Source organism: Oncorhynchus keta, chromosome 2 (genome assembly GCF_023373465.1).
Source record: "Oncorhynchus keta strain PuntledgeMale-10-30-2019 chromosome 2, Oket_V2, whole genome shotgun sequence".
Classification (NCBI taxonomy): domain Eukaryota; kingdom Metazoa; phylum Chordata; class Actinopteri; order Salmoniformes; family Salmonidae; genus Oncorhynchus; species Oncorhynchus keta.
Window position 1 is genome coordinate 66,536,473 of NC_068422.1, and position 24,840 is coordinate 66,561,312.

Consider the following 24,840-nt stretch of genomic DNA (forward strand, 5'->3'; position numbering starts at 1 on the left):
GGAAACTGGTTCCACCACAGGACAGAGAAGAGCTTGGACTGGACTGAGTGGGAGCTGCCCTCCCATATGAGTAGGAGGGCCAAGAGACCTGAGGAGGCAGCACAGAGTGCTGGGGTGTAGGGTTTCAGCATAGCCTGCAGGTACGGAGAGGCAGTTCCTTCCGTTGGTAAGCACCATTGTCTTGTAGTGGATGCGAGCATCGACAGGAAGCCAGTGGAGTGTATGAATGAGCAGGCGGGCTGCAACGTTCTGGATAAATTGGAGGTGGTTTGATGGCACAAGCGGGAAGCCCAGCCAACAGTTGCAGTAGTCCAGACGGGAGAGGACAAGTGCCTGGATTAGGACCTGCGCCGCTTCCTGTGTGAGGTGGGGTCGTACTCTACGGATGCTGTAGAGCATGAACCTGCAGGAGTGAGTCAATGCTTTGATAACCATATGTAAATGAAGTATTGATCTAAGAGATATAGGGTTATAGGTACACAGAGAAGTATTTCAATATGGTATAGTATTTATCACTGATGTTTTCACAAGGAGAAAGAGAACATGCAAAGCTGATGTTTTATTAACCAAAGCAAATGTACAAAGGGAATACATGTTCTACTGTAGAATCCTCCCAATTAGCCCTTCAAATAAGTGGTACACTGCCTGTGATCCTGGCAGTCCAAACCACACTGGTCCTCACTTCAGACTCATCTGGACCTCGATTTCCAGCACATCTCCCTTAACAATTATGCAAAAGAATGCCAAGGCCTCTTAGCATACTTACCCACAAAACCCCACAGGAAACCTACATTCACTACCTGCTGAAAACTGCCGCTAAAACATGCCATTGTTGCTTTGCTAAAAGACCCAACGTGCTTTTGTTACAGATTTCACATTAAGATAATTGCCTCTGGAGGGGTTAGATAGATGATATGATCAAAACATCCTAATGAGGAGAGTAGGGAGAGGGAAGGTAATGCAGTCCCTCCTTGATGAGGTCATAACAACCCCAACCTGCTTTGTGTGTTAGTGATGCAACAGCCAGCAATTTTTGGACACTCGTTCCCTAGTGAAGGGTCGGCTGTCTGTGAGCAGACGATGAGCCCATCCTGAGAAAAGAGAGTTAGAGCGATACATAGAGGGGAAAGAGAGAGGGGAGAGAGGATCCAGGCAGAGGAGACTGTAGCTACCTAGCTAGTGCTGTGCCTTTAAAACGCAAGGCCCCTCCTTCCTCCACACAGTCAGAGTGGAGAAGCAAAGCAAGTTGTGCTGGCAGGAGCCTGAGCCTCACGATAAACCCTGGCATCAGCCTGCCTTCATCCGGCAGTCAGCGAGGACACTTCAGGGCGCAGGGGCAGAGAGACGGGACGGAGAGAGAGTGAGACAGACAGAGAGAGAGAGAGAGAGAGAGAGAGAGAGAGAGAGAGAGAGAGAGAGAGAGAGAGAGAGAGAGTGTCGTCAGGAGCAGCCTCCAGAGGGCTCTGACTGATACAGATCCTCTCCACAGCTCTGTACGCAGTAGCTCTTTCTGCTGTTTCCTGACGCTGGCAGGGTTGATGAGGATGGCGAGTGGCTTCTTCTTTTCCACAGCATCGTCACTAGAGCAACGGTAGCATCAGCATCTACAGCAGCAACAGCTTCAGCCTCAGCATCATCATCAGCAGCAGCAGCCGGATCTATACTCTGCTGCTGGTCCCTATTCTTCAGCCGCCTCCTCTCTCTGGTGTCTAAGAGTGCTGCTGTCAGGGCCGTTCCGCCCACCTCCACCTCTGCCTCCTTCTGTCTACTCCTCCATCCTGCCTCCTCCTCCATCCCGCCTCCTCCTCCACATCTCCATCCTCCACATGCTCTCCTTCATTCCTTCCATTGAGCCACGGCACTGAATTAATTCTTCGCCTTCTGACTGGAGCTGCTTTCTCTAGGAAGACAGTAAGTGATGTTAGGGAGAGAGGTAGATACAAAGAGAACAAGTCGGGGAGTATAATATGTGTGTGTGTGAGCATGTGAGTGTGTGGCTGAAAGAGAGGAGGGTGTCAGTGTGTGTTTTGATAGAGAGAGATTGAGACTGCAAGAGAACTAGCAGGATGTGTGTGGCTTGGATGAACCTCCTGTGCATTTAATCAGTCAGTATCACAGAGGAGCATAGACTGTAAGTCCTGGACACAGCTACAGCTGCTGATGTAGAGAGAAGGTAAGTGTGTGTGTGTCTGTGTTTTGGTGTTAATAAGAGGAAGGTGGGAGAGTCCTGCTGAGACTAGATGTGCATTTTCACAGCAGCTAAAAAAATTGGCAAATTCCAGCACCGCAGTTAATTCCTGTCTATCTCCCTGCCTCCCTCTCTCCCTCTCTCCCTCCCTCTCTCTCCCTCTCTCCCTCTCTCTCCCTCTTTCTCCTTCCCTCTCTCTCCCTCTCTTCCTTGCTCTATTGCTGTTGTATTCTATTTGCAGTGCTGCTGAGCCTAGAGAGGAGAAAAGAGAGAGAGGAAGAAAAAAACAACTGCTTTCCTTCTCGTCTCTCCAGGTGTCATGTGTGATTGGCCAGCTTGCCCTCTGGCAGTAGCATCAGCCTGGATTCTGTGTGTGTCTCGTCCCCGTGCCTGTGCCTGGGCTCCGGCTGTCCCTGGGGACGCGCTACTGGGATTTACCTCTTACTATAGGATGGAGATGGGCTTTCTGCCTTTTTGAAAACTATTCACCAAAGGAGAAATGCACAGATACAAAGACAGAGGAAATATAATGAATCAATCAGCAGCACAACCAGGCAGACTGCTGGATTCCCTTAGCAACAACTCTGGGAGTGAAAGAGAGAAGTGAATCGTCTCTTCCTATCTTCTCTGGTGTCTGGTTTCTTGGCACACCCCTGCAGACCAGAGTGGACCAACAGTCGGATCTGAAAGGGCAGGATTTGGGACACTGCATGGGCACGAAGGACACGCAAGTCACCCTAACGCCAGGGGAACGACCCTCCTCTTCCTCCTTCTCTTTCACCTCCTCTGGTTCATCACCATGTTGGTTTGTCATTCTTCCCCTGCACGTTCTATTCATTAGTCACATTTTACTCGCTAAGATGTCCGTTTATCCTCATTCTTGCCACCTGGACTAAGCCCTGCCACTGAACAAAATATTGGACATTCTTCACACACACACACACACACACACACACACACACACACACACACACACACACACACACACACACACACACACACACACACACACACACACACACACACACACACACACACACACACACACACACACACACACACACACACACACACACACACACACACACACACACACACACACACGCAGAGAGACTCTCACCCCTCCTCCTACCTTCCGTACTCCTCTCTTTGACGAGAAATGAACGACACATGTCGGGCATCATCTGAACATAAAATGGATGGGTGCAGAAGTTGCTTTTGATGTGGGCTATTTCTTTATTCCTTCAAGATTAGTTTATTCTCTCGTCACTTCTAAGAGAAAGGGAACACTGCACGGCGGAGGACACAGGAGGAATAAGGATTTGTTCTCCTCTCTCCCTAAAAAAGACAAATGCCAAACTGAGGGAGTATATTTAGAATCCAAAGCTTGTCCCTGCTGCCTAACAATAATGTAGACCAAGATCATTTAAAAAAATGAGCAACTGCTGGGAGTTCTATTTTTCTTTGCTTGGATATTCTGATCTACAGGGGAGGCTGAACATGAACCCCTTGTTCAGCTTGACAACCTGGGATGCACTCTTTTACAGTAACCTGGCTGACACCAAGTCACTGCATCGTACCAGCTAAATAAGATTGTAAAGGAAGGTGAGTGGGAGGGGAAAATAGCAACTCCCTCTGACAGACGATCTAAATAAATATCCTCCTCAGAGACCGATGCAAACTTACACACTGACACGTGAGATGAGTAGGCTCTCTGGATCAACACTATTATATAAGGTGTTTTCACACACACCATCTTAGCTCCTGTTCTTTTCATCATCCTCCTGTTCCGTGGATCTAACTTGAGTTTTTCATGTTTCTTTTGGCTTCATTTTTGGTACAATCCATCCTGGAGTCATGGATGGCGGAGGGTAACGCCAGGGGGTTGAGCGCTCAGGCCAGGCAAGGTCTTTTGGCTGTCCAGGGGCTTTTAAGATGTTGAGGTCTCCCTGCGTGGCCGGGGCCCCTGTTCGGATCAGTAGCACTGAGGCTCCTCGCGGCCAGAGACATGGACCCCGAATCGGCTCCCCCCCGCCCCTGCCCTCAGCCCGCCGGCCCCTGGCCCCAAGTCGCCCTGTGAAGGATGTCCCTCAGCAGAGCTCCGGCCCGGGACACCTCTGAGACCCCCAGCCAGACCCCCAGAGAACGCATCCGCAGCCACATGAAGATGGTGATCAACCAGCTGGACGGCATTCTCAAAGAGCTCAAGGATGTGGCCAAGGAACTCCGGGAGGTGAGGCACTATAGCGGGCAGCATGCGCCACTGTCTCACCTTACTGGGGACGAGGTTCCGGGGGTGGTGGTGGGGGGCTGGAGGAGTAAGGTAGATGGGGGAGTTACTCCTTGAGAGGATTGCATTGAATGAAGTGTATAGAATGCATTTCACGGAATAGAGATGCTTTTAATTAGGAATTGAAGATGACATCACTTTGGCTTTGGTGCAGGTGACAGGAGAACATCGGTTTCTGCTTCCGTAATTAGAAATACCATCTTCCTTTTGGCATTCAAGGGCTAATTCCGATATCATCGTGTACACAACGATAAGTGTCGTTTAGATGTATTCAGCGTCCTATGAAACCTGCTTTAAATAGTGGCTGTAGAGGAAGCAGGGCAGAGCCAGGAATCTGGGCTGAAAACAGAAACACAGGGGAGAGAAGAGGTGTGCTTAGGTAAGACACAGGACTTGGCACTGCACTAGTTATGTAACCATGTTGTTATCAGCTGGATATCTACTGTATTTTCACAACTGCCATGGTGACGCGATGAAAAGATCAGAGCGTGTGTCTGCATCAAAAAGGGATGAGCAAACAGGAAGAATATGTGCGTGGATCATATAGTGTGTGACAGCGTGTGGGTCTTTATGGAATGTCTACTGTACTTTTGAAAAAATGCATTGATATTAGAATGCAGGATTGATGTGTGTGTATGTGTGTGTGTATTTTGTGGGTGTCCATGTGTATGTACCTGTGTGTGCAATGTGCATACACATGTGTTAAATGCAAAGCTATCTTGCCCCCTTGCCCCTTGCTATCTTGCCCCTCGTCCAGAGGATGTCCTCCCCCCTCTCCCTCTCTCCCTCCTTTCACTCTCTCTCCCTCTCCATATCTCTCTCTCTCTCTCTGAGTAAATAGTGGCTCTCTGACACATCCCCACTCCAACCCCACCCTATCTGTTATTACCTGTGTCCCAACCTCCCTCTGATCAGGGGGCCAGGAGTGGGGGGCTGGGGGCACGCCCAGTGCCCTGGAGACCCAGGGGAGGATAGAGTCCGACCAGACCAAGGGGAGGGTGGGAGAGCGAGGGGTCATAACTCACTCCATCACCACCACCTTCCCCTGACTCCCCCAGTCTTTTGCCCACTTCCTCCTTTATGTACTCACATGGGGAGAGGTGCAAGGGCACGGCTCACATCGCTCCACACCGCTCACTCACAGCTCACGCTTCCCTCTGAGTCCAAAAAACCCCACCGGTGCTCTAGTGATTGATGATTATGGGACTCCTGCAAGTGGAATAATGCTGGCTGGAGCTATTTATAAACAAAAACACTAGCTACCTCTGTCTAGCTCTGCCAGCGCCAACATATACAGTATTACGGTTCTTATTTCAGAGCCCCGAAAAGGCTTCAATATAGCAGCCGATGTATCATCCGTTCTGAAGGGAACACAAATAGAAATATTGAAATTGGTAGCAAGAGATTGTGTTAGCCACAACAGCAGTAGTGGCAGTAGTATCAATATTTAGCAATTTGCTAATTTATTCCATTGTGGACTGTATTAATAGAAAAACGTTCAAAAGGTGAAAAAATGCATTAGTGCTCAATGTACCGGCAGATGCACGGCTGCCTAATGTTCCGGAAAATCTCTCATTCTTGGCCACATGAAATGAATAACATAATAGATAACATCTGTCACATAAATAAATGATGAATTACTGGCTCTGTTAAGAAAAACAAATAAATAACTCAATAACGGGAGTCAGGGTAACGTGGTGAGTGAATGTGAACTGAACTGGACTGACTGGGTGGTGGATCATCACTCCATGTTGGAGGATGGTGTTTGGAGAAGCCTGATGGCATATGGCGATCCGGAGGCAACAGAGATAAATATAGGATTATATCTAGAGGTCCGTAGGGAGCTGGCCTGATTTCAGAGCTCTCAGGGTTAAAGACAAGCAGAGCTCCCGTCAGTCCACGTACTGTATCAACAGCTCATAAATGACTGTCTCCACAGCCAGGCCTGAACCCTGGTCATACAGGACCAAGACAGTACATGGCCCCGGGCCCAGCCCTGCATTCAGTATGTGGGTTATCTCAGACATGCTCCATGGCCACAGCAGGGGAGGCTATCGTAACGTCGCCCCATGCCTTCACAGAGTTTAGGAGAAGGGGGTTAAAGTAGAGCCACCATGGCAGAGCCAAAATATTTTTTTTGGAAGTGGATCTAAAACTGGCAATTATAGTATAGCTAGACCCACAGCCTTGCCTCATCTCATTTCAGCCATTGGTCTGAGCTGGAGGTGTGAAGACAGGAGAGGAGATGGAGGCATGATACAAACAACATTACATACCATACATAAAACTAAACCAAGCCGTAGAGAAGAAGTCATCATAACAACTGTCAGTTTAGAAGGCAGCGCAATCACATAGAGAGATGCCATTGATCTTATGTACATACAGAAACGTATTACAGCAGCTACATACTCGCCGCGCTTCCAGATATGATGTTTCCAGCATTGCCATTCAATTGTGTCACATTTGTGAATCCCATTATGCAATTTCACAGAAAGAATAAAACAGAATCTAAATGAAGACTCCAAAATGAAATACACTGATAATATACTCTCCACCCATCAACAGCAATAGCAGCTGTAGAGGAATGTTTTAATTTGGGGTATCATGTCAACATTACCCTTACAATCTCTGACAGCCAAAAATGGAACCAAATGAAAATCGCAGCATCCTCTGCAGCATGAATTTTTTTTTGTTGTTGATAAAACTGAATCCAAATGAATAAAAGCTATTTAAAATAGCTGAGGAATAGCAAATGTAAGAAAACATCCATATTGGGTATTAGAGAGATATAAGACTGGTAAATTGAAAGCATTAAATGAGGCGGTAAGGACAGAAAAATTGGAGAGTGGAGGGGAAGAGCAGGCACGCTGCAATACAGAGAGAGACGAGTGGTAGGCACGTCTTTAGATGGATCCTAAAGAGAATAGGGAACTGTTATTATGTGGAGCTAGTCATTATGTAGAATCATACGAATAGCAGAGGACGGAAGATTTCCACGCTCAGTGAGAGGAAAATGCAAATAGGGCGGCCATGAAAACCAGTAGCAAGAATTAAGGTAGCTAATGAGAGGAGGGAAGAAAGAAATACCTAGAGCAATTATCACTGGCAGAGTACAATTTGCACCATTTCTTAGAACTCGGAGTCTGGCTGCCCAATCACTGATCTGGCAAATCAGGCAAATCAGTTAAGAACCAATTCTTATTTACAATGACCGCCTAGGTTAACTGCCTTGTTCAGGGGCAGAATGATTTTTACCTTGTCAGCTCGGGATTCAATCTAGCAACAATCAAGGGAACATTGCAAAAATGAAAATGGACAAAGGAAAAAGCCATGTAAATAACCTGATTAGAAAGCAGAAAGCAGCACTTTTATGTTTTGTGGCGTTCTATAAACGGTACATTGTTTGGGCCCCGTGTGATGCGGTGGGAGGAATACAAAATATAAACAGCTGGCTGAAGATCAGTCAGAGAGCCACTGGGCCTCCGTCCTGATCCAGTCTGGACTGGGCACCAGCACCACGGTGGGGGACGGCAAGGGAGTCGGCACACTCGGCTAACCGCCACAGAGCTCAGCACCGCTCAAATCTGGTCAGAACACAGAGGTAGCCACAGGAAGCCCTAAATCCAAATCAAAGGCTGCTGTTTCTGCAGTGGACGTTTCTCATCTCCTCTGTTTGCTCTCTGTTCCCCTGCCGACAGTGCCCCATGGCAGGGACGAGGCCACCTGACAACTGTAGTGTCAAAGGGTGGACACTAGGTGTGCAGTCACAGTGATACTCATTGCCTAGCAGCACAATTATGACAATTTCAAATTGGTGCACCAACCCAACCTCTCAGGTCCGAAAGAAACATGTTCCGTGTGAGAACAGGTGCCGTAATTGGAAGGGTCTTTGTTGAATAAAAAAAATTAAAAATCTACAGTGTATGTGTTAAAAAGATGCCCCTGTGGGCACAAACGAATCATGTGTTAGTGCTGCAGGTGGTGATGCTGGTTTCCTTTAGTTTACCTGAGCCCACTTATCACAAATTACAATCAGTCTCTGTGCCCTGGTGGACCGTTTCCCAGAAAGCAACTGTTTCCATTTCCCTGCCAGTTTCCTAGGTTGACTGCCCAGTTTACCGTGGCCTCTCCAGTGAGGGTGCCCCAGCCCAGCATGCTGGTAGCGACTAGCGAGGCAATTTACTGAAGATTAAGGGCAGGATTTGGCCAAGCTGAGGGGCTGGGGAAACGCTCACCAGCTGCCCTGCAAGCACATGGAGTTCACTGGGCTATGCTGAAGGCTTACCGTCACCACTGAGAGTTGATAGGATCACTAAACCTGCCACAACTGGGCCAAAGGGTTTCCTATAGCGTCACGTACAACCAGAGATAAAACAGAAGTGAAGCAATACTATGTCAATTTGTTCCACCTTGTCTGACCTCCTTTGTGTGCTGAAATTAAATTCTCCAATTAAACTTGGTGATATTATGCCTCCAGCAAAGTTCCTTAAATTCTACACATGAACAACATGACAGGGCCACTTCAGTATCATCTGTACTGACCCGCCCCCCCATCTCCATACCTGTGTTCCTCAGTCAGTGACCCGGACGTGATCTTCGGATGACCTCATTGACCAGTAGCCTGGCTAGTTCCGCCTCAGAATGACCCATAACGCTCCTATAGTAAAACAGAGAGACACCTTAACAGTGGGACATAAAGAGTTAAAGCTTTAGTGGCTTCTAACATTGAGAGGGAGCTGTGGAGAGGAGAGAGAAAGGAAAACTGCACCAGGCTGGCATACGGTTCCCCTGAGCCTCTTTTACCAAGCACCGCTGTGGAGCTACAGCTACTTTAAGATGCAGGGCCAGTGTGTTGACCAGCCCAGCATGCCTGTAAAACCCAGTAGATTAGCAGGCCCTTTGAACTCTCCTTCTCTGTGGACCTTGCACTCAGCATAGATGATAATGAAAGTTCCTGGTTAGAGCCCAGGCGAGGTACACAATTGGCCCTTATCAAATCAACCTGGTAAGCCACATATCTTTTCTACAACGCCAGCTATCTGTGACTAGATACCATTACATGAGGTACAGGATTGAGGGGGCTTGCTATGCATCTTTGTACATAATGTGAAGCTGCAACTCTTCCCCTTCCTCCAGGGGAGGATACAGGAGAGAGAGGGGAGGGAGAGCGCGTGAGAGAGAGAGAGAGAGAGAGAGAGAGAGAGAGAGAGAGAGAGAGAGAGAGAGAGAGAGAGAGAGAGAGAGAGAGAGAGAGAGGGGATGGAGAGATGGAGAGAGAGAGAGAGAGAGAGAGAGATAGAGAGAGAGGGGATGGAGAGAGCGAGAGAGAGAGATAATGGTTCCTCCTGCTGTACAGGCTGGCGACAGACCGGTTGAAACAGCTTATATCAATTTTAGCAATTGTGCTTGTGGGCGTTTTTAGGATTGTTTTTGGCCTATCTTTGAGCTGTGAATAAAACCAGTGGGCTGTAGTTAATGGTGTGAAAAGATGGCATCCATTGACGTGCACAAGCAGGCCCCGGAATAGAATAGCTACATTACTTGATGGTCTCTGAGCATACTGTACTCTCACTGACAAAACCATTTTCTTTGGACTTCCTATGAAATGTCTGCAAGGTTGAATGTCACTGCACTGAAGGGGCACAAATACCCAAGAAGAAATTGGAGACATGTAGGTTATGAATGTGTCTGAAAGTATGAATAGCAACCCAAATTAATACAGTAGGTGACCTACTTGTCAAGAGACCAATTTTTTCTCTCCATCGGCTGTACCAGGGAAACGCTCAGGGCAGCTCGATCACTATTACATTATGGTTCGTTGTGACAGACTGAGGAACCTACAAAACCTCACGTGGTTTTGGGCAAAATATTAATAACTGCATTGCTATGATTGGGTAACATGAATCGACCCAGTTTAGAATGAGCCCATAATGTGATTGTTCTGAGAAGCCCAACGTCCTATCAAAAGCTTTAACAGCAGGCAACCAAGCATCTGCGACCTCAAACCTTTAAAATCCTTTCAATCAGGCATTTGATTCATTTGATCAATTCTGGCTGTTGGCCTATCTGACCGGGCATGCATTGTCTGGTTATTTTCCGGTTTTATGAATGTTTTTGATGATTCACACCGGAGTGCCCTTTAAGTGAGACATTACACTCCATTCATATCCTCTGATTTGGCACCGAACTCAGATTGCAAAATGTGCACGTGTTTTCAAGCATAGTCTTTTTACTAAAACCTATCACGCACGAGAAGAGGTTGTAAAATCTATTTTAGAACTTAACTTACATTGTGTCGCCAACCTGTTGCCCTAATCCTAACCTTAATCCTAACCCTAAACTAAACTAAACTAAACTAACCTAACCTAACCTAATCTAACCTTAACCCTTACCTTAACCATTTTAAATACCAACTTCAATAGAGTGACGTCAGAGTTTGACGTTCCAAGTACTCCGGATAGAATGAATTTCAGAACGTATTATCCAGCAGCGATTATCCTGCAGGTGCCCACAGTCACAATCACATCCACATACTGTATACAGCAGGTTTTCCTAACATCTATAGGCTATTCGTTAATGATTATGTGATGTTATGTCCTGGTATGTTGTAATGTATTATGTATTGGTCATTAATATGACAACTATTGAGAAGTATTCATTGTTAAGGGAATTGCTAATTGATAAAATACCTGTTTAGGGCTTTTAACATGTTCAGGTGCTCATTTTCTACCCCCTAGATTTGATGTCCGCGTGGAAATCGATATTCCCATCAAAATCCATTGGTTTAAGATAGAGATATCTTTTTTGCATGGGCTGATTCTCAATCCACCATATCCGCCAATGTCGGCCTTCTGCTTCTGTGGTGGAAGATGGCAGAGCTACAGTGGTGTTTGTCAGACCAGGAGACATCAAGAAAATCGGTCTTCTCATAAAATCGTTTGGAGAGTCTGAACAGTTTGGGCTTGAAAGTTAAGACTCTCACAAACGTGATGGTATTCTCCGTTTTGCAATATGACCCCCACAAGCTTCACGAGACTCATCTGAAGTTGGTACTGCCGATGTGCCAACTTCTGTCTGTAGTGTCCGGCTACAAATGAATGTGACCCCACCATCGGAAGTTGAGCCCCTTACGAACATGCACTCACTCGAAAAAATGGATGAATTGGATAGGGCATTTCCACGTCATAGGAGTATGGGTCATTACACTATAAAAAAATATATACACAAATCTTGAGCTATTTTATGTCTCTCAGATATAGGACAGATACTTTAAATCATACTCACATTTTTGTTTGCTTTGTTATTTTTAGTTGGGGAGGGGGTTCAGGTACAATATTAATGTCAATTTACACACTTTATTCCATATGTACCCTTAGGCTGACACTTTAAAGAATACAAAAAGTAAGAACTACAGACAGAGAAAAGATCATATTGATCACACTGGAGTTTGTACTAATAACATTTGTATGTGAAGAAGAATAAGCAAAAAGAGGTGGCCTTACACCGCCAACTCCCCATCCCATCCTCCCCAGTACAAAATGCCCCCCACTAAACATAATGTATGAATGTGCTGTTTAAAGCTTTTCTATGGGCTAATTACTATTAGTGAGGCCATACTCAATGTTTCATCAAGGCTTAGAATTTTTTCTGCCTCATCTACAGGTGCTTCATAATTAATGTCACCCTTGTTAAAGATGAGCAAAAAAGACTGTATAAAATAAATAATACAAATACTGAGCTGTATTGTACGCTCCAAAACATTTGGGAATTCTATTATTTTATGTTTTTGCTCAGATAAAATGATTTTGTTTCAGAAGCAATAAAAAAAATATATTGCCTTTTTTCAATACTCTAGCAGCCTCCCCCTTGCGAAGACAAGGACACTGAGCCTTTTTCTAAAATGTTTTATGAGATTGGATAATACATTGGGAGGGACCTGAGACCATTACTCCATACAGAATCTTTCCAGATATTTGATATCCTTCATCTGTTCTCATGGGCTGCTCTCTTCAATTCAAACCACTGATTTTCAGTGGGTTTCAAGTAGACTTGAACCCTATTGAAAATCAGTGGTTTGAATGGACTCGAGCAAAATGTTGATTTTGTGGTCAAAATGTTGATTTTGTGGTCAATGAACCATTTCTTTGTGATTTTGATTAATGCTTGAGGTTATTGTCTTGCTGGAAGATCCACTTGTGGCCAAGTGTCAGCCTCCTGGAAGAGGCAACCAGGTTTTTGGCTAAAAATGTCCTGGTACTTGGTAGAGTTCATGATGCCGTCGACCTTAACTCCATTGGTCCCTTTTTGAATAAAACAAAAAATGTTTGAGCAATGTACATGTATTTTTTTGCTCATCTTTACCAATGGGTGCCAATAATTATAGACCTGACTGTATACCACCATTTTGCACCTGAATCTTAATGCTTCACACCCTCCTGACAACACCATATGGCCCACTATTCTACAATATTTCATTAACATTTTAGTAGGCCAACAATACGGTTGTACCTTCCTATAATGTCTATGAACAAGATGACGCAGCGTTCACAACATCTCGTAATTTTGTAAATACCAGCATACGATTGGGAGAAATCCACTTGAACACCCCTCCAACTGGTGATGATTAGTAACCTCCGACGTCATTTGTCAGTAAGACAACAAGCATGGCAGCATCTTCAGCAGTTTTTGTTGATAGTAAGAACAAAATACAAATTGTTCATGCAAAATTGATTCCGTTCATCTTCCTATTGATTTAGAAAGTGAAAGCAGCTTTTTATGGGCAAAAAAAGATCAAACAATCACAAGCCTTGCAATGACTTCTGTGTTTGACGGCATTTCCCAGTTCAAGCATGTGAATACACCCAACTTGTAATTATGACTTCACAACTGTTATTTATCACAGTTGGTTATGAAGGCAGTATTATTCCCAGAATCCCCAGACTAAAATGTCATTCATTACCTCATTTCTGTTCCTGAGTAGCCTGTGTACATATGTCATCTAAATAGGGTCTTAGAAGGCAGGGGTGAGTTTCCCAAAACCTCTGAAGCACTACAATCATCTGAAGGCCATTGGTAGGCAATGGATGAACAATGATCTTAGTGCACACACGTTTTGAGAAACCCACCTCAGATCAGTTGATAGAGATAGGTGTACAATTGGTGACTGATTGCAGGAGCATGGACCTGGAACTTCAGCCAGACATTTCCTTCCACCCAGAGAGAGGGATCCAAGCCCCCTCTCTCTCAGACTATTTATGTGCTACTGTAACCTTGTGGTAGCAGTCACACTCCGCCTGCCACCTGGCTCCGCATGGATGACTGCCACCACTGTCATTATCAATAGTGTTCAGATGCAGGCGTCAGCTGCGGGCGGGCAGGCAGGAGACCAGGCGGGCGGTGGGGACGGAGATGAAAGATGCACAGACAGACGAAGGGACAGATTAATTATTCAGGGACACAGAAAGGATGTGTCAACAAACTGTTTTGATGATTCATATTTTTGTCCCGGGTCATTTGACAGTGGTGGTGAGGGTATGAAAGGGCATTCGGGTTGCGTGTGTACTCAGTCACCCTCTAACAGTCACCTGCTAACCTCCACCTTCATTGAACCTAGACTCACCCCAATCCACAACAGGGCCACGAGCACAGCTTTCATACCAAGTCCCTCTCTGCCTACACTCTTACACCTGCAGGCTGGAAGTGAATATTTAGTTATATTGTCTCTGTGTTGTTAATAGTCTAGGGTGAGTTGGGCTTACTTCCAGGTGGCATGGCAGAGTTTATGCAGGATCTCTAGGGGGTGCACACACACCCCCTTCTAAAGTGACAGCCCTATTTGTATGTAAAGTTACAGAGGCTGACAAGAGACTGACAAGAAAAGCAGCTCCACTGTCCTCATTTCAACTATGACTCACGTCTCCCTTGCCTTGCTCCTGGTTCTGGTGCAGAGAATATTCAGTGGAAACTATATAGATAGCTGATGGAGAAATTGCAAGAACGACTTCATGTGTTCTGATTTTGGGAACAAATAATAAGTCGCTCACTTTGCAGCCGTGTCAGCAAGTAAAGCGGAGGTACAGTAATATTTTTAGCGCGCCAACCGTTTCCCATTCTTCCTGTATTATCCCTGATCATGTTCTTACATTTAAAATATCCATCCGTGGCATTAGGTTGCCTGAGTGTTTAATCAATACAGTGGAAGTAGAGAGGGATATGGATGGATGTAGAAGCACACTGTGTCGAGGGTGAGGGATGGATGGAGTATAGGGGTATCATGACTACAATGACCCTTCACAGAGCTAAAGCTTCTCCCCCGTCACATAAATCTAAGCCCCTGACCCAGAGCGTTCACTTGATTATTCATTCTGTGTGCTCTTGCCACTTGCCAAAAGGCAAACTACATGACTCATTGGCAGAGCATTTAAAGTCTAGCTGTCCTTGTTTGGCTGAGAGCTGCTGCAGTTGACGTGGGATGAAATAAAGGAACGAGGGATGGGGGTTGGGGCGGGCCACAGTGGTGCCATGGAGATCTCCACTGTGCTAATTAAGGTCATGGGTTGAATACATATAACCCCCAGAATCAGCTGTTACTGTTGGCAGAGCAGAAAGTCCAGGGTGATGAAGTGCTTTGCCCAACGTCAAGATTGTTTGTGTTGACCTGTTGTTGTTCGGGGTTCGGTTTGTATCGGCACAAAAAACAAAGAGCAGAATACAGGGGGACAATGGCACAGCATCAGATCTCCTGCAACCTACAGTAGCTACTGAACGAGTCTGCAAGTGTGCAGACAGTATACATGTTGCAGAAAACTGTGAAATACAGAGAAAGGACAGGAGAATGTGTGTGTGTGTGTGTGTGTGTGTGTGTGTGTGTGTGTGTGTGTGTGTGTGTGTGTGTGTGTGTGTGTGTGTGTGTGTGTGTGTGTGTGTGTGTGTGTGTGTGTGTGTGTGTGTGTGTGTGTGTGTGTGTGTGTGTGTGTGTGTGTGTGTGTGTGTGTGTGTGTGTGTGTGTGTGTGTGTGTGTGTGTGTGTGTGTGTGTGTGTGGGAGAGAGAGAGAGAGAGGGGAGCTTATCTCTGGCTACAGGCAGCAGTTACTCCCAGAACCATGCCTGGGACCAGGAAGGAGGGTCAGCATGTTTCAGTCTACAGTTCTATGGATGTGAGTCAGTGGCAGATGCATGACAATAAAAACTGGGCCTGACTATTAAGCACCAGTCATTCCTGCATCCACACTGGCTATTCACAGCAGTCGCTGCCCTCCTGATACAGGATTTAGCAGACAAAAATAATCTCACTGTTGATGTGGACAAAACTGAGGTCTTTATGAATGTATGAATGTACTCACATATTTGAAACTGCAAAAGCATGATTGTTCTTCATGTTATGTCGAGCTATTCAAGTATTGAGACCAGATATACTTTTTTTATGCCTTTACATGCATACTTTACATTCAATTTTACAGAGCACCAAATCCATATCCACCCATCCATTTAGTCTCAACCTCACTTGTGTGTGCCATGGTTGACTATACAAAAATAGCATAACTCTGTCTTTTCCCATCTGCTATGGACCATAGGGAAAGCAGGTTCATTTGTGTGAGTTACCCGATCAACAATCAAAAACTCAAAAAATCTCATCTGCATCAGTAGTCATGCTAATCAGGTAAATCCGGACGTGGTCATGAACTGCAGGTTAGTTTGGGTTGTTGACTTGTCCTGCATGCTCAACTCATGGAGCATTATGCATTCAGTGAAGTGCCCACATCCCCCAATTAATTAAAGGGTTCCTTAACAAGCCTTGATGTAAGCAGCAATGCTATCTCTTTTCTCAATTGCGATGAAAATTACAGCCTCATCTTTCTACTTATCATACCATGTTGGTAAGATCAATGAGAGATTTCTTGGGAGCTCAGTCCCGCAGAGTGAAGAACGAACAGCAAAGCTGCCATTTTGGTCTTGCATTCATCTAAAAGGCAAAAGGATGCCATCTGTAAAGTGCATCAACTATTTTCAATGTTCTTTCTTTTAATTGAATCAATTATTAGGTAAAGAAGAGTTGTAGAGGGAGTTAAAATGACATATAGCCTTTTTAAGAATTGTGGTGCAGTGCAGAGCAGTATTTGGGGTATTTTGATAAAGGCATTGGTCTTTGGTTAGGACTTTGAAGAAAATGGTGTGTGAAGAACAAACGATAGTGGTGCTGACGTAGGGATGATGTAAATCTGCACAATGGGAAAAACACAACGTGAGAGACAGTCAGGAGTGTTGTCTGTTTTAAAAGCTTGTTTAAAAGTGCTTTACCTTGACACCAACAGGAGACACTGTGCCCTTTGCACGTACTCTCGCCGTAAATGTCTCTGTAAATGTCTCACACACTCCTTTCCAGCAACACTAATTGATGCCTGTGGCCAAAGGAATCTGCAACGTTGTAGGCTATGACACCTTTGCAGATAGTTTTCACTGGCACGTAAAGACGCATGCATCTGTGGGAAATTCACACACCGTCAAAAACTTACCCACACTGCCTGGACCAGTGGCAGACAACTGGACCAAGGTGACACCATTACTTACTCTGACTGCTAATTGCTGGGACAGAACTTTGCCTCCTTTCAAACGTGTCCTGAGCAGAAAAGATGGCAGAGAGACTATGGCAGGAAGTGTCTTAAGACTCTCTGAAGCTCAGTCCAGCTCAACGCAAACTGTTCTGACCCCAAATTCTGCAGAACAAATGGCAGAGAGGCTATGGTAGACATGCTCCCAGACTTGTTAAAGTGAAGGGCATATCTCTGGATGATTGACTAGATGATATACGGTCTCACTCTGGCCTCTCCTAGCTGCAGGAGGGAGGGGACGTGTGGGGCCTTCCCTCCCCAGGGCTCCCGAGGTTAAGAGCTCTGGGTTCTGGTTTGAAGAGTGGAGCAGAGCTCTGGAGACATGGTGTCTAGTTGGAACAAGGCCTAGTGTGGAGAGTGTCTAGGTAGAACGAAGCCTCGTGTGGCGACATGGAGTATCTAGTTACCCAGCTAGCACATTTGGTTTCTTGGAAGTTGTGGGAATGTTAGTTTTTGGTTTCCTATTGGTTCTGGTAACAAAGCCATAAGTTACCTGATGGTTAAAACAGAATGTTTTTGAAACATTCTGAGAACGGAAGTGAAAATTTGGCCTGTTCTGGGAATGTACATTTTTAGGTTGCAGGGAGGGTATGAGAACATTCTTCTGTGGTTCCCTGAAAGATTTCCTGCAAGGATTTATTAACTTTATGAGAACAGAAATTATAGGTTATTTTACGGTGATTACATAACGTTCTGAACATGTTCCAATAAGAATTTACAAAACTGTTCATTTTAGACTATTCAAACAGACTCTATTTCAAAGGAAACGGGCACTCATTGAGATCAGGTGTGGCCAGTTAGTTGACGCGGCCAACACACCTGAACAAACTTAACATGATAGAGGATAAGAGAGAGTTTTGTTGATGCTGAGAATGGAATGTAGATGTTTTTAAATACCATTCTTACACAGTTATTTAGGCGCGTTAACACTGCACATTTAGCACAGGGCTAAGAGCCTCCTTAGTGCTGGGCTAAGGGAGATTTTAGCCCCGAGCTAAGCACGTATTCGCATTTACACATTCTAAAGTGGGATAGCACCAACCTTAGCTCAGAGCTAGTGGGCCCTGCTCCGGAGGAGGGTTAGCACCGACTTTTCGGGGTTTAGCCCCAGAAACACAGTGTCAAAATAGCGTGTGAAACAAGGTCAAGAACAATACCTAGATAGCTCACTGTCCAATCACAAAATCTGTACTGTCACTTAATTGACATATACTCGTGATGCCTGTAATGATTTTTGATAAATCAATTCATACTATTTCTTCCATCTGAGGACAAAAACTAAAACTTTCATCTGTACAAAAAGATTGGTTGCTATGCCTAACAAAAATGGTTGCTATGCAGGCTGTCTTCTCACTTAGCCAACTAAAGCTACAAACTCTACAGCTGGAAGGGCAGCAAACCCTCATTTTTTGTCTTTTTTCATAGCTTCTATTGACATTCAATTGGATATATCAATGAGAATAATATTGTTGCATGTTTTCACCTGGATCATAAATGTTAATGTCTCGTTCATGCACAGCATTTTCTGTACAAGGGCGAGATTGAATTTTAAAAGTGAAGCATTGTTTCCCGAGGTTTATACAAACCATCAATGTTGGAAATAAAATACTAGGCTAGAAGCAAGAAGAAACAATGTGCTAAATTGCTTGTAACATTGGTCGCGTGTCAGGGATAGAATGTTTGTCGCATGTTGTGTTTGTCCATTTGCCCAGTGCTTTGGAATACAACGGTGAATCCTTAACCCAGGGTTAACAAATACTTGTGTGAACACAGGAAAAGCTAGTCTAGCCCAGGGCTAAGAACAATGCAGTGTTAAAATGCCCCTATAAAAAGGCCCCTGTAGATATAAAAAATATGTATTTACAAATGATTTGATTAAACATTGAATTTGACCTTACTGCTATTAGCCCATAGAAACACATTGAATAACTTAATTATCAAAATAAAGTTTGTTTTGAAGGGTCTGTCCAATATCTGAGAGATCAGGAAATTATTTTCATTATTTTACCCATATTTAACCCCTTTTTTGGGGCCAGTAAATGGCAGAAATCTGTAGAAAATGTTCTGATGAAGTACTGAAATTCCCACAGAAGAACATTGTTTCTTAACGTTCTCTGAAAAACTTGAGACCATTGCTTTAAATATAACCATGAGGACACCTGTAGGAAACATTATGGGAAGGTTAGAATGCAAAACAACCAAAGGACAACCAAGCTCTAAGAAACACATGGTTCTCAGAATGTTATGTGCTAGCTGGGTAGAATGGGTCCTAGTGTGGAGACACAAAGTACATGGTTAGAACAATGCCTAGTCTGGAGACAGATTAGCTGGGTAGAATTAGGCCTAGTGTGTAGACAGAGCATCTAGTTAGAACAAAGCTTAGTGTGGAGACAGAGTACTGTATCTGGTTAGAACGAGGCCTTACTGTAGCTACTGTTGGTCAGGCAATTAGATAGACACTGTGCAAAACACTACCTCACGCTGTTCTCAACCCATTGCTGCATGCCCGCCTGCCTCAGAACAATAAATATGTAAGACATAAAGCTGAAATGTAGTGAGGGACTAAATAAACCATCCAAATGCCAAATTATTGTCATACCCATACCTGTTGCTGCAGAGCCACTTTTTCGTGACAAAACTGGCCTAATGGCTTATAATGTACAACAGAGGATGTCTATAACTTGAGTGTCCCTGAGTCTCTATCCAAAATCCCTCTGCATACCAATCGTTCATGTTCAGCTTGACTTTTTAATGACTCAATGGCTCTCAGCAAGCTTGTTTTATTCTGATGCTGTACTAGCTCTTCTGATGTCCGGGCAACGTCACACACACACACACACACACACACACACACACACACACACACACACACACACACACACACACACACACACACACACACACACACACACACACACACACACACACACACACACACACACACACACACACACACACACACACACACACACACACACACACACACACACACACATCTGAACAAGCCTTTGGAATAGTCATAGCTTTATGGGTGAGGCATTTAGTACCAATCTAAACATAGAAACAAAGGTTAACAAGATCAATATACCCTACTTTTCTATTCACAAAGATGTTTTTTTTTTATCTGGGAGGCTAGCTCGGGCAGAATATACTTTATTGCTCTCTGACTCCAGTACACCACAGAGTATCCTTGAGGAATAACAAACTTAGTTGGATAGCCAAAAGTTACAACCCTTAACTTTGCACACGGTCTAATAGTCTAACAACCGTGTTTGGAAACAGTAGTGGATCTTTGAATTGCAAATCAAGACCAAACAGCATCCACCCGCTGTGTGAAGTCGTTAAAAACAAGCAATACAACTTCACACAGACCACAGCCAGTATTTAACACTACAATAAACACTGCTAGCACATTTGGTTCCTTGGAAGTTGTGGGAACATACGTTTTGGGTTTCCCATTGGTTCTGGGAACGAAGCTATATGTTTCTTGACCGGGAAAATTTAATGTTTTTTTTTTTCTTTCTGAGAATGAAAGTGAAAATGTAGCCTGTTCTGGAAAGGTTTATTTTTAAGTTACACGGAGGTCTTACTCTGGGAGGTTTTATTGCTCTGAGGGTGGAAATTATAGGTTATGTTGAGTTTTTTGAAAAACTTCCTTAAAACATCCACTGAATGTTTCAATAAGACTTTTAATAAAACATTGTTGAACTCCAAACTCCAAAAGCACAGAGAGGATATATGGAAATGAATGTCGTTAGCCATTTATCATGAAAAAAACTCTTCTTTTTTTTGTGACATGGCATCAGTGAGATTCAAAACTATAGTCTTCTGTTTTCTATCCATGGAATTAATCCACTGTGCCACCAGGATGGAGTTAACATGCCATGTTTTTTATGCAGACAAAGCTGTTCAATTGTGTCTATTTAAACAGACTCCATTTCAATGGAAACAAGCACTCCTTAACACCAGGTGTGGTCAATTAGATAGAACACACTTTACAAAATAGAGGATAGAGAGAGTTATTAAATGTGCTGCAAATGTTCCAAAGCCAAGCAACTATCCTGCACCATTCCAAGAAAGTTGTGGGAAGGTTGTATTCTTTTCATGATCAGTAAACATCAATTAATCATGCATTTTCAGATACGTGAGGAAATCATTTTTATTAAAAATAAAAAACTGAAATATCACATTTACATAAATATTCAGACGCTTTGCTATGAGACTCAAAATTGAGTTCAGGTGCATCTTGTTTCCATTGATCATCCTTGAGATGTTTCTACAACTTGATTGGAGTCCACCTGTGGGAGATTCAAATGATTGGACATGATTTGGAAAGGCACACGCCTGTCTATATAAGGTCCCACAGTTGACAGTGCATGTCAGAGCAAAAACCAAGCCATTAGGTCAAAGGAAGAGCCCCGAGACAGGATTGTGTCGAGGAAGGTCGAGGAAGGTCTAGGAAAGGTCACCAAAACATTTCTGCAGCATTGAAGGTCCCTAAGAACACAGTGGCCTCCATCATTCTTAAATGGAAGAAGTTTGGAACCACCAATACTCTTCCTAGAGCTGGCCGCCCGTCCAAACTGAGCAATTGGGGGAGAAAGGTCTTGGTCAGGGAGGTGACCAAGAACCCGATGGTCACTCTGACAATGCTCTAGAGTTCCTCTGTGGAGATGGGAGACCCTTCCAGAAGGGCAACACTCTCTGCAGCACTCCACCAATCAGGCCTTTATGGCAGTGTGGCCAGATTAAAGACACTCCTCAGTAAATGGCACATGACAGCCTGCTTGGAGTTTGCGAAAAAGGCATCTAAAGACTCTCAGACCATAAGAAACAAGATACTCTGGTCTGATGAAACCAAGATTCAACTCTTTGGCCTGAATGCCAAGCGTCATCTTCTGGAGAAAACCTGGCACCATCCCTACGGTGAAGCATGGTGGTAGCAGGATCATGCTGTGGGGGTGTTTTTCAGCGGCAGGGACTGTAAGACTAGTCAGGATTGAGGCATAGATGAATGGAGAAAAGTACAGAGACATCCTTGATGAAAATATTATTGAAGCATTTTTAGAATAAGGCCGTAAACCTAATAAAATGTGGAAAAGTCAAGGGGTCTTAATCCTTTTCGATGTGCACTGTATATCTCAATATTGGCCACCATTAATTGGATATTTGATTGATATATGAACTGTACCTGACAAGTATGAGTAGTTTAGGTTAATTTCCCATCCTTTTTGGCCTCTGCCTGTCAAGCAGCTGAAGGCCGCATTTGCCAATGTACTCTTAGCTGATAATGTTTACTTTGCAAACTACCTTTAGAAACTTTGTACAGTTGGCTAAACATAGTGGTAAGTAGACCTAATGTTCTTTTTCTCCAGCCAATGTAGACCTACCTAGCGAAGTCAGCGAACATGATCACCTTTCCCCAAAAATCTAAGAGTCTTTAGTCACTGTTGCTGCTGACAGACATGGGCTATATTGATTGATGGACCATGTAAAATTGCCTAGCTAGCTAATAGCAAATCACGTCTATATCTTAACAAGCTAACTTTCAAAGGATAAACTAGAAAGCTATATCCAAATATGGTTTGATTTTCTTACCAATGGTGATGACAGTAGTCTGACTGACAACTTTACCAGGATGAGGACTTGCCGATGTCAAGCTCTTTCTAAAAGTCTCATCTCTGATGAAGCAGTCTAAATGACACGTTGTTTTCTTAGCTAGCTACTAGCCACAGAACATGCCAAATGGATAGCCTACGCTCACGTATCTGAAAATACATGATCAATTGATATTTACTAATTGGGAAAAGAATGCAATTACTTCCTGTATAATTGGAATTGTGTAGTTCTGAGTATGTTCTTCAAGATGTGATGATATTAAAAACAAATAGTTTTAACATTTATATAACAATCCCTTGAAAATGGCATGTTTTTATCCAAGCTTTTCTTGCCCCCCCAGCAGCCAAATCGAACGCTCTGCACTGTATTGTGAAGTGTTATTGATAAAGACCTGTCCAAACAGCTTCAAAATTGGGATTTTGTTTTGTTTATATCACAATGCAAATATTTCTCTTTCCTTCTTTGACTTGGTTTGAATTGACAAACAAACCAACAGCCAACAGATGTCCAAGCAATCATCAGCCAGAGGACAGAGTAAGGACACTGCCCCAGGCAACGTCTCTGGAAGGGGCATTAAGCCATTAAGCCAGCTTTAAAAGGGCAATCTGCAATTGCAATCTATTTTTGGACTTATAAATTAATTATATTTACCCATTGATTTTGGAATATTACTTATACAGTAAATGACACAAGCTTAGTTCAACTGTACCCCATCACAATCCAAAATATAATCGTGCTTTACTGAGGACAGAGCGATGATGGTCATGTATTACAAATCCCAGATAGACAGGCTGCCTGCTTGCTATCCTGTCCTTGCTCTCTACAGCCCTGGGACTGCTAGCAGCAAAGTTTGTTCTCCTTTTTGTTTTTGTTGTTTACTCTCTCGGAACCATTACCAAGTCGCCTCTAAGTGTATGATTAACCAAGTGTTTTTTCTCGACTGAAGGGCACGATTTGATGCACATCCCAGTAGTTTATAAGGACCATGTTGAATCAATCAAGAGGCTTCTGCACCCGATGTGAGAGTCCTTTACGTAATCTCATTGTTCCCTGGGTGTGGAGTCCATTTTACCTTACTGATTAAAGTGCTACTTATTGTCATAGTGAACTAGAGGGAGAAGTGTCCTTCACAAGGAGGACGGCCTGAGATGAGCCTGTGTCCCCACCCCAGCAGCCTAGCAGTAGGGAGGCTGTTCTAGTGTTCTAGTGTCTGTGTGTGAGTGTGGGCTTCCAGCCCCCTGCCGGCAGCACTGAGGCACGTCATTAGGAGGGTCTAATCAAGGCCAGACACAGCAGCACAGAACAGTCACGGTCCTCTCTGTCTAAGTGCCAAGCTAGCTAGCTGCCCGCCAGAGGCATGAAACAAAAACATGATCCCCCAGCAGGTAGGCCCACTTTAGGGTCCAGTCTGCACGGCCTCCCCCATCTCCATCAGGGCCAGGCTAGATGGTGAGGCTCTGTTTTTATTGGCTATATTTAGACTAGTCTGCTTCTCTGCAGATATAGTGATAATCAGGCCACTGCAACACCAGAGAGAGAGAGGAGAGAGGGAGATAGAAGAGAGGGAGAGAAGAGAGAGAGAGAGAGAGAGAGAGAGAGAGAGAGAGAGAGAGAGGGAGAGTTCCTGGCCATCTCTCTCTGATATGTTATTCTGCCGTTTCTCACATGTGTATTTGAGATATATTTGATATCTAATGCAGTACTGCTCTTCATATATAATGCTATGAAGGAAAACAATATGGATGCAGTGATACCACAGACAAGGAGCATAAAGTATAGAGCATGAAACAATTATTCAATATGCATACCAATGATATCACTTAAAACGATGGCCTCAGAACAGGATGGATCTATAACATTATCTATAATGAATATTATGAGCCTCCTCTGCAAGCAAGGCCTATTATTTATTGTCCCACTGTCATCATTACTCTCCATTATGTATTAGAGTGAGTAAATACTTTAATAATGCGTCAAATGGATAATTCATGTTAACTTGTGCAGCTTGCACGGGGAATGTGAACTCAAACGGCAGGCAAGGTGAAATGGGTTGCATCTTCAGCGCCTGGCTCTCCTGCCTTCTGACCACCGTTGAACAGGGATAACACAGCTTCTCTCTCAGCTTACAGTGCTGG

General features: G+C 44.2%; 1 protein-coding gene across 5 annotated transcripts in view; it reads left to right on the plus strand.

Annotated features, from left to right (window-relative positions):
- Positions 1-946: 946 nt before the first annotated feature.
- LOC118358985 (inhibitory synaptic factor 1-like) overlaps positions 947-24,840 on the plus strand; it is a 52,127-nt gene continuing 28,233 nt past the window's right edge. Inside the window, exons 1-3 of one of the 5 annotated variants that reach the window (XM_052480974.1) lie at positions 947-1,911; positions 2,430-3,925; positions 4,044-4,421. In XM_052480974.1, coding sequence (XP_052336934.1) covers positions 4,272-4,421 — 150 coding nt within the window. In that variant the 5' untranslated portion in view covers positions 947-1,911; positions 2,430-3,925; positions 4,044-4,271. The other 4 variants (XM_052480976.1, XM_052480955.1, XM_052480950.1 and 1 more) reach the window with 4 other exon arrangements.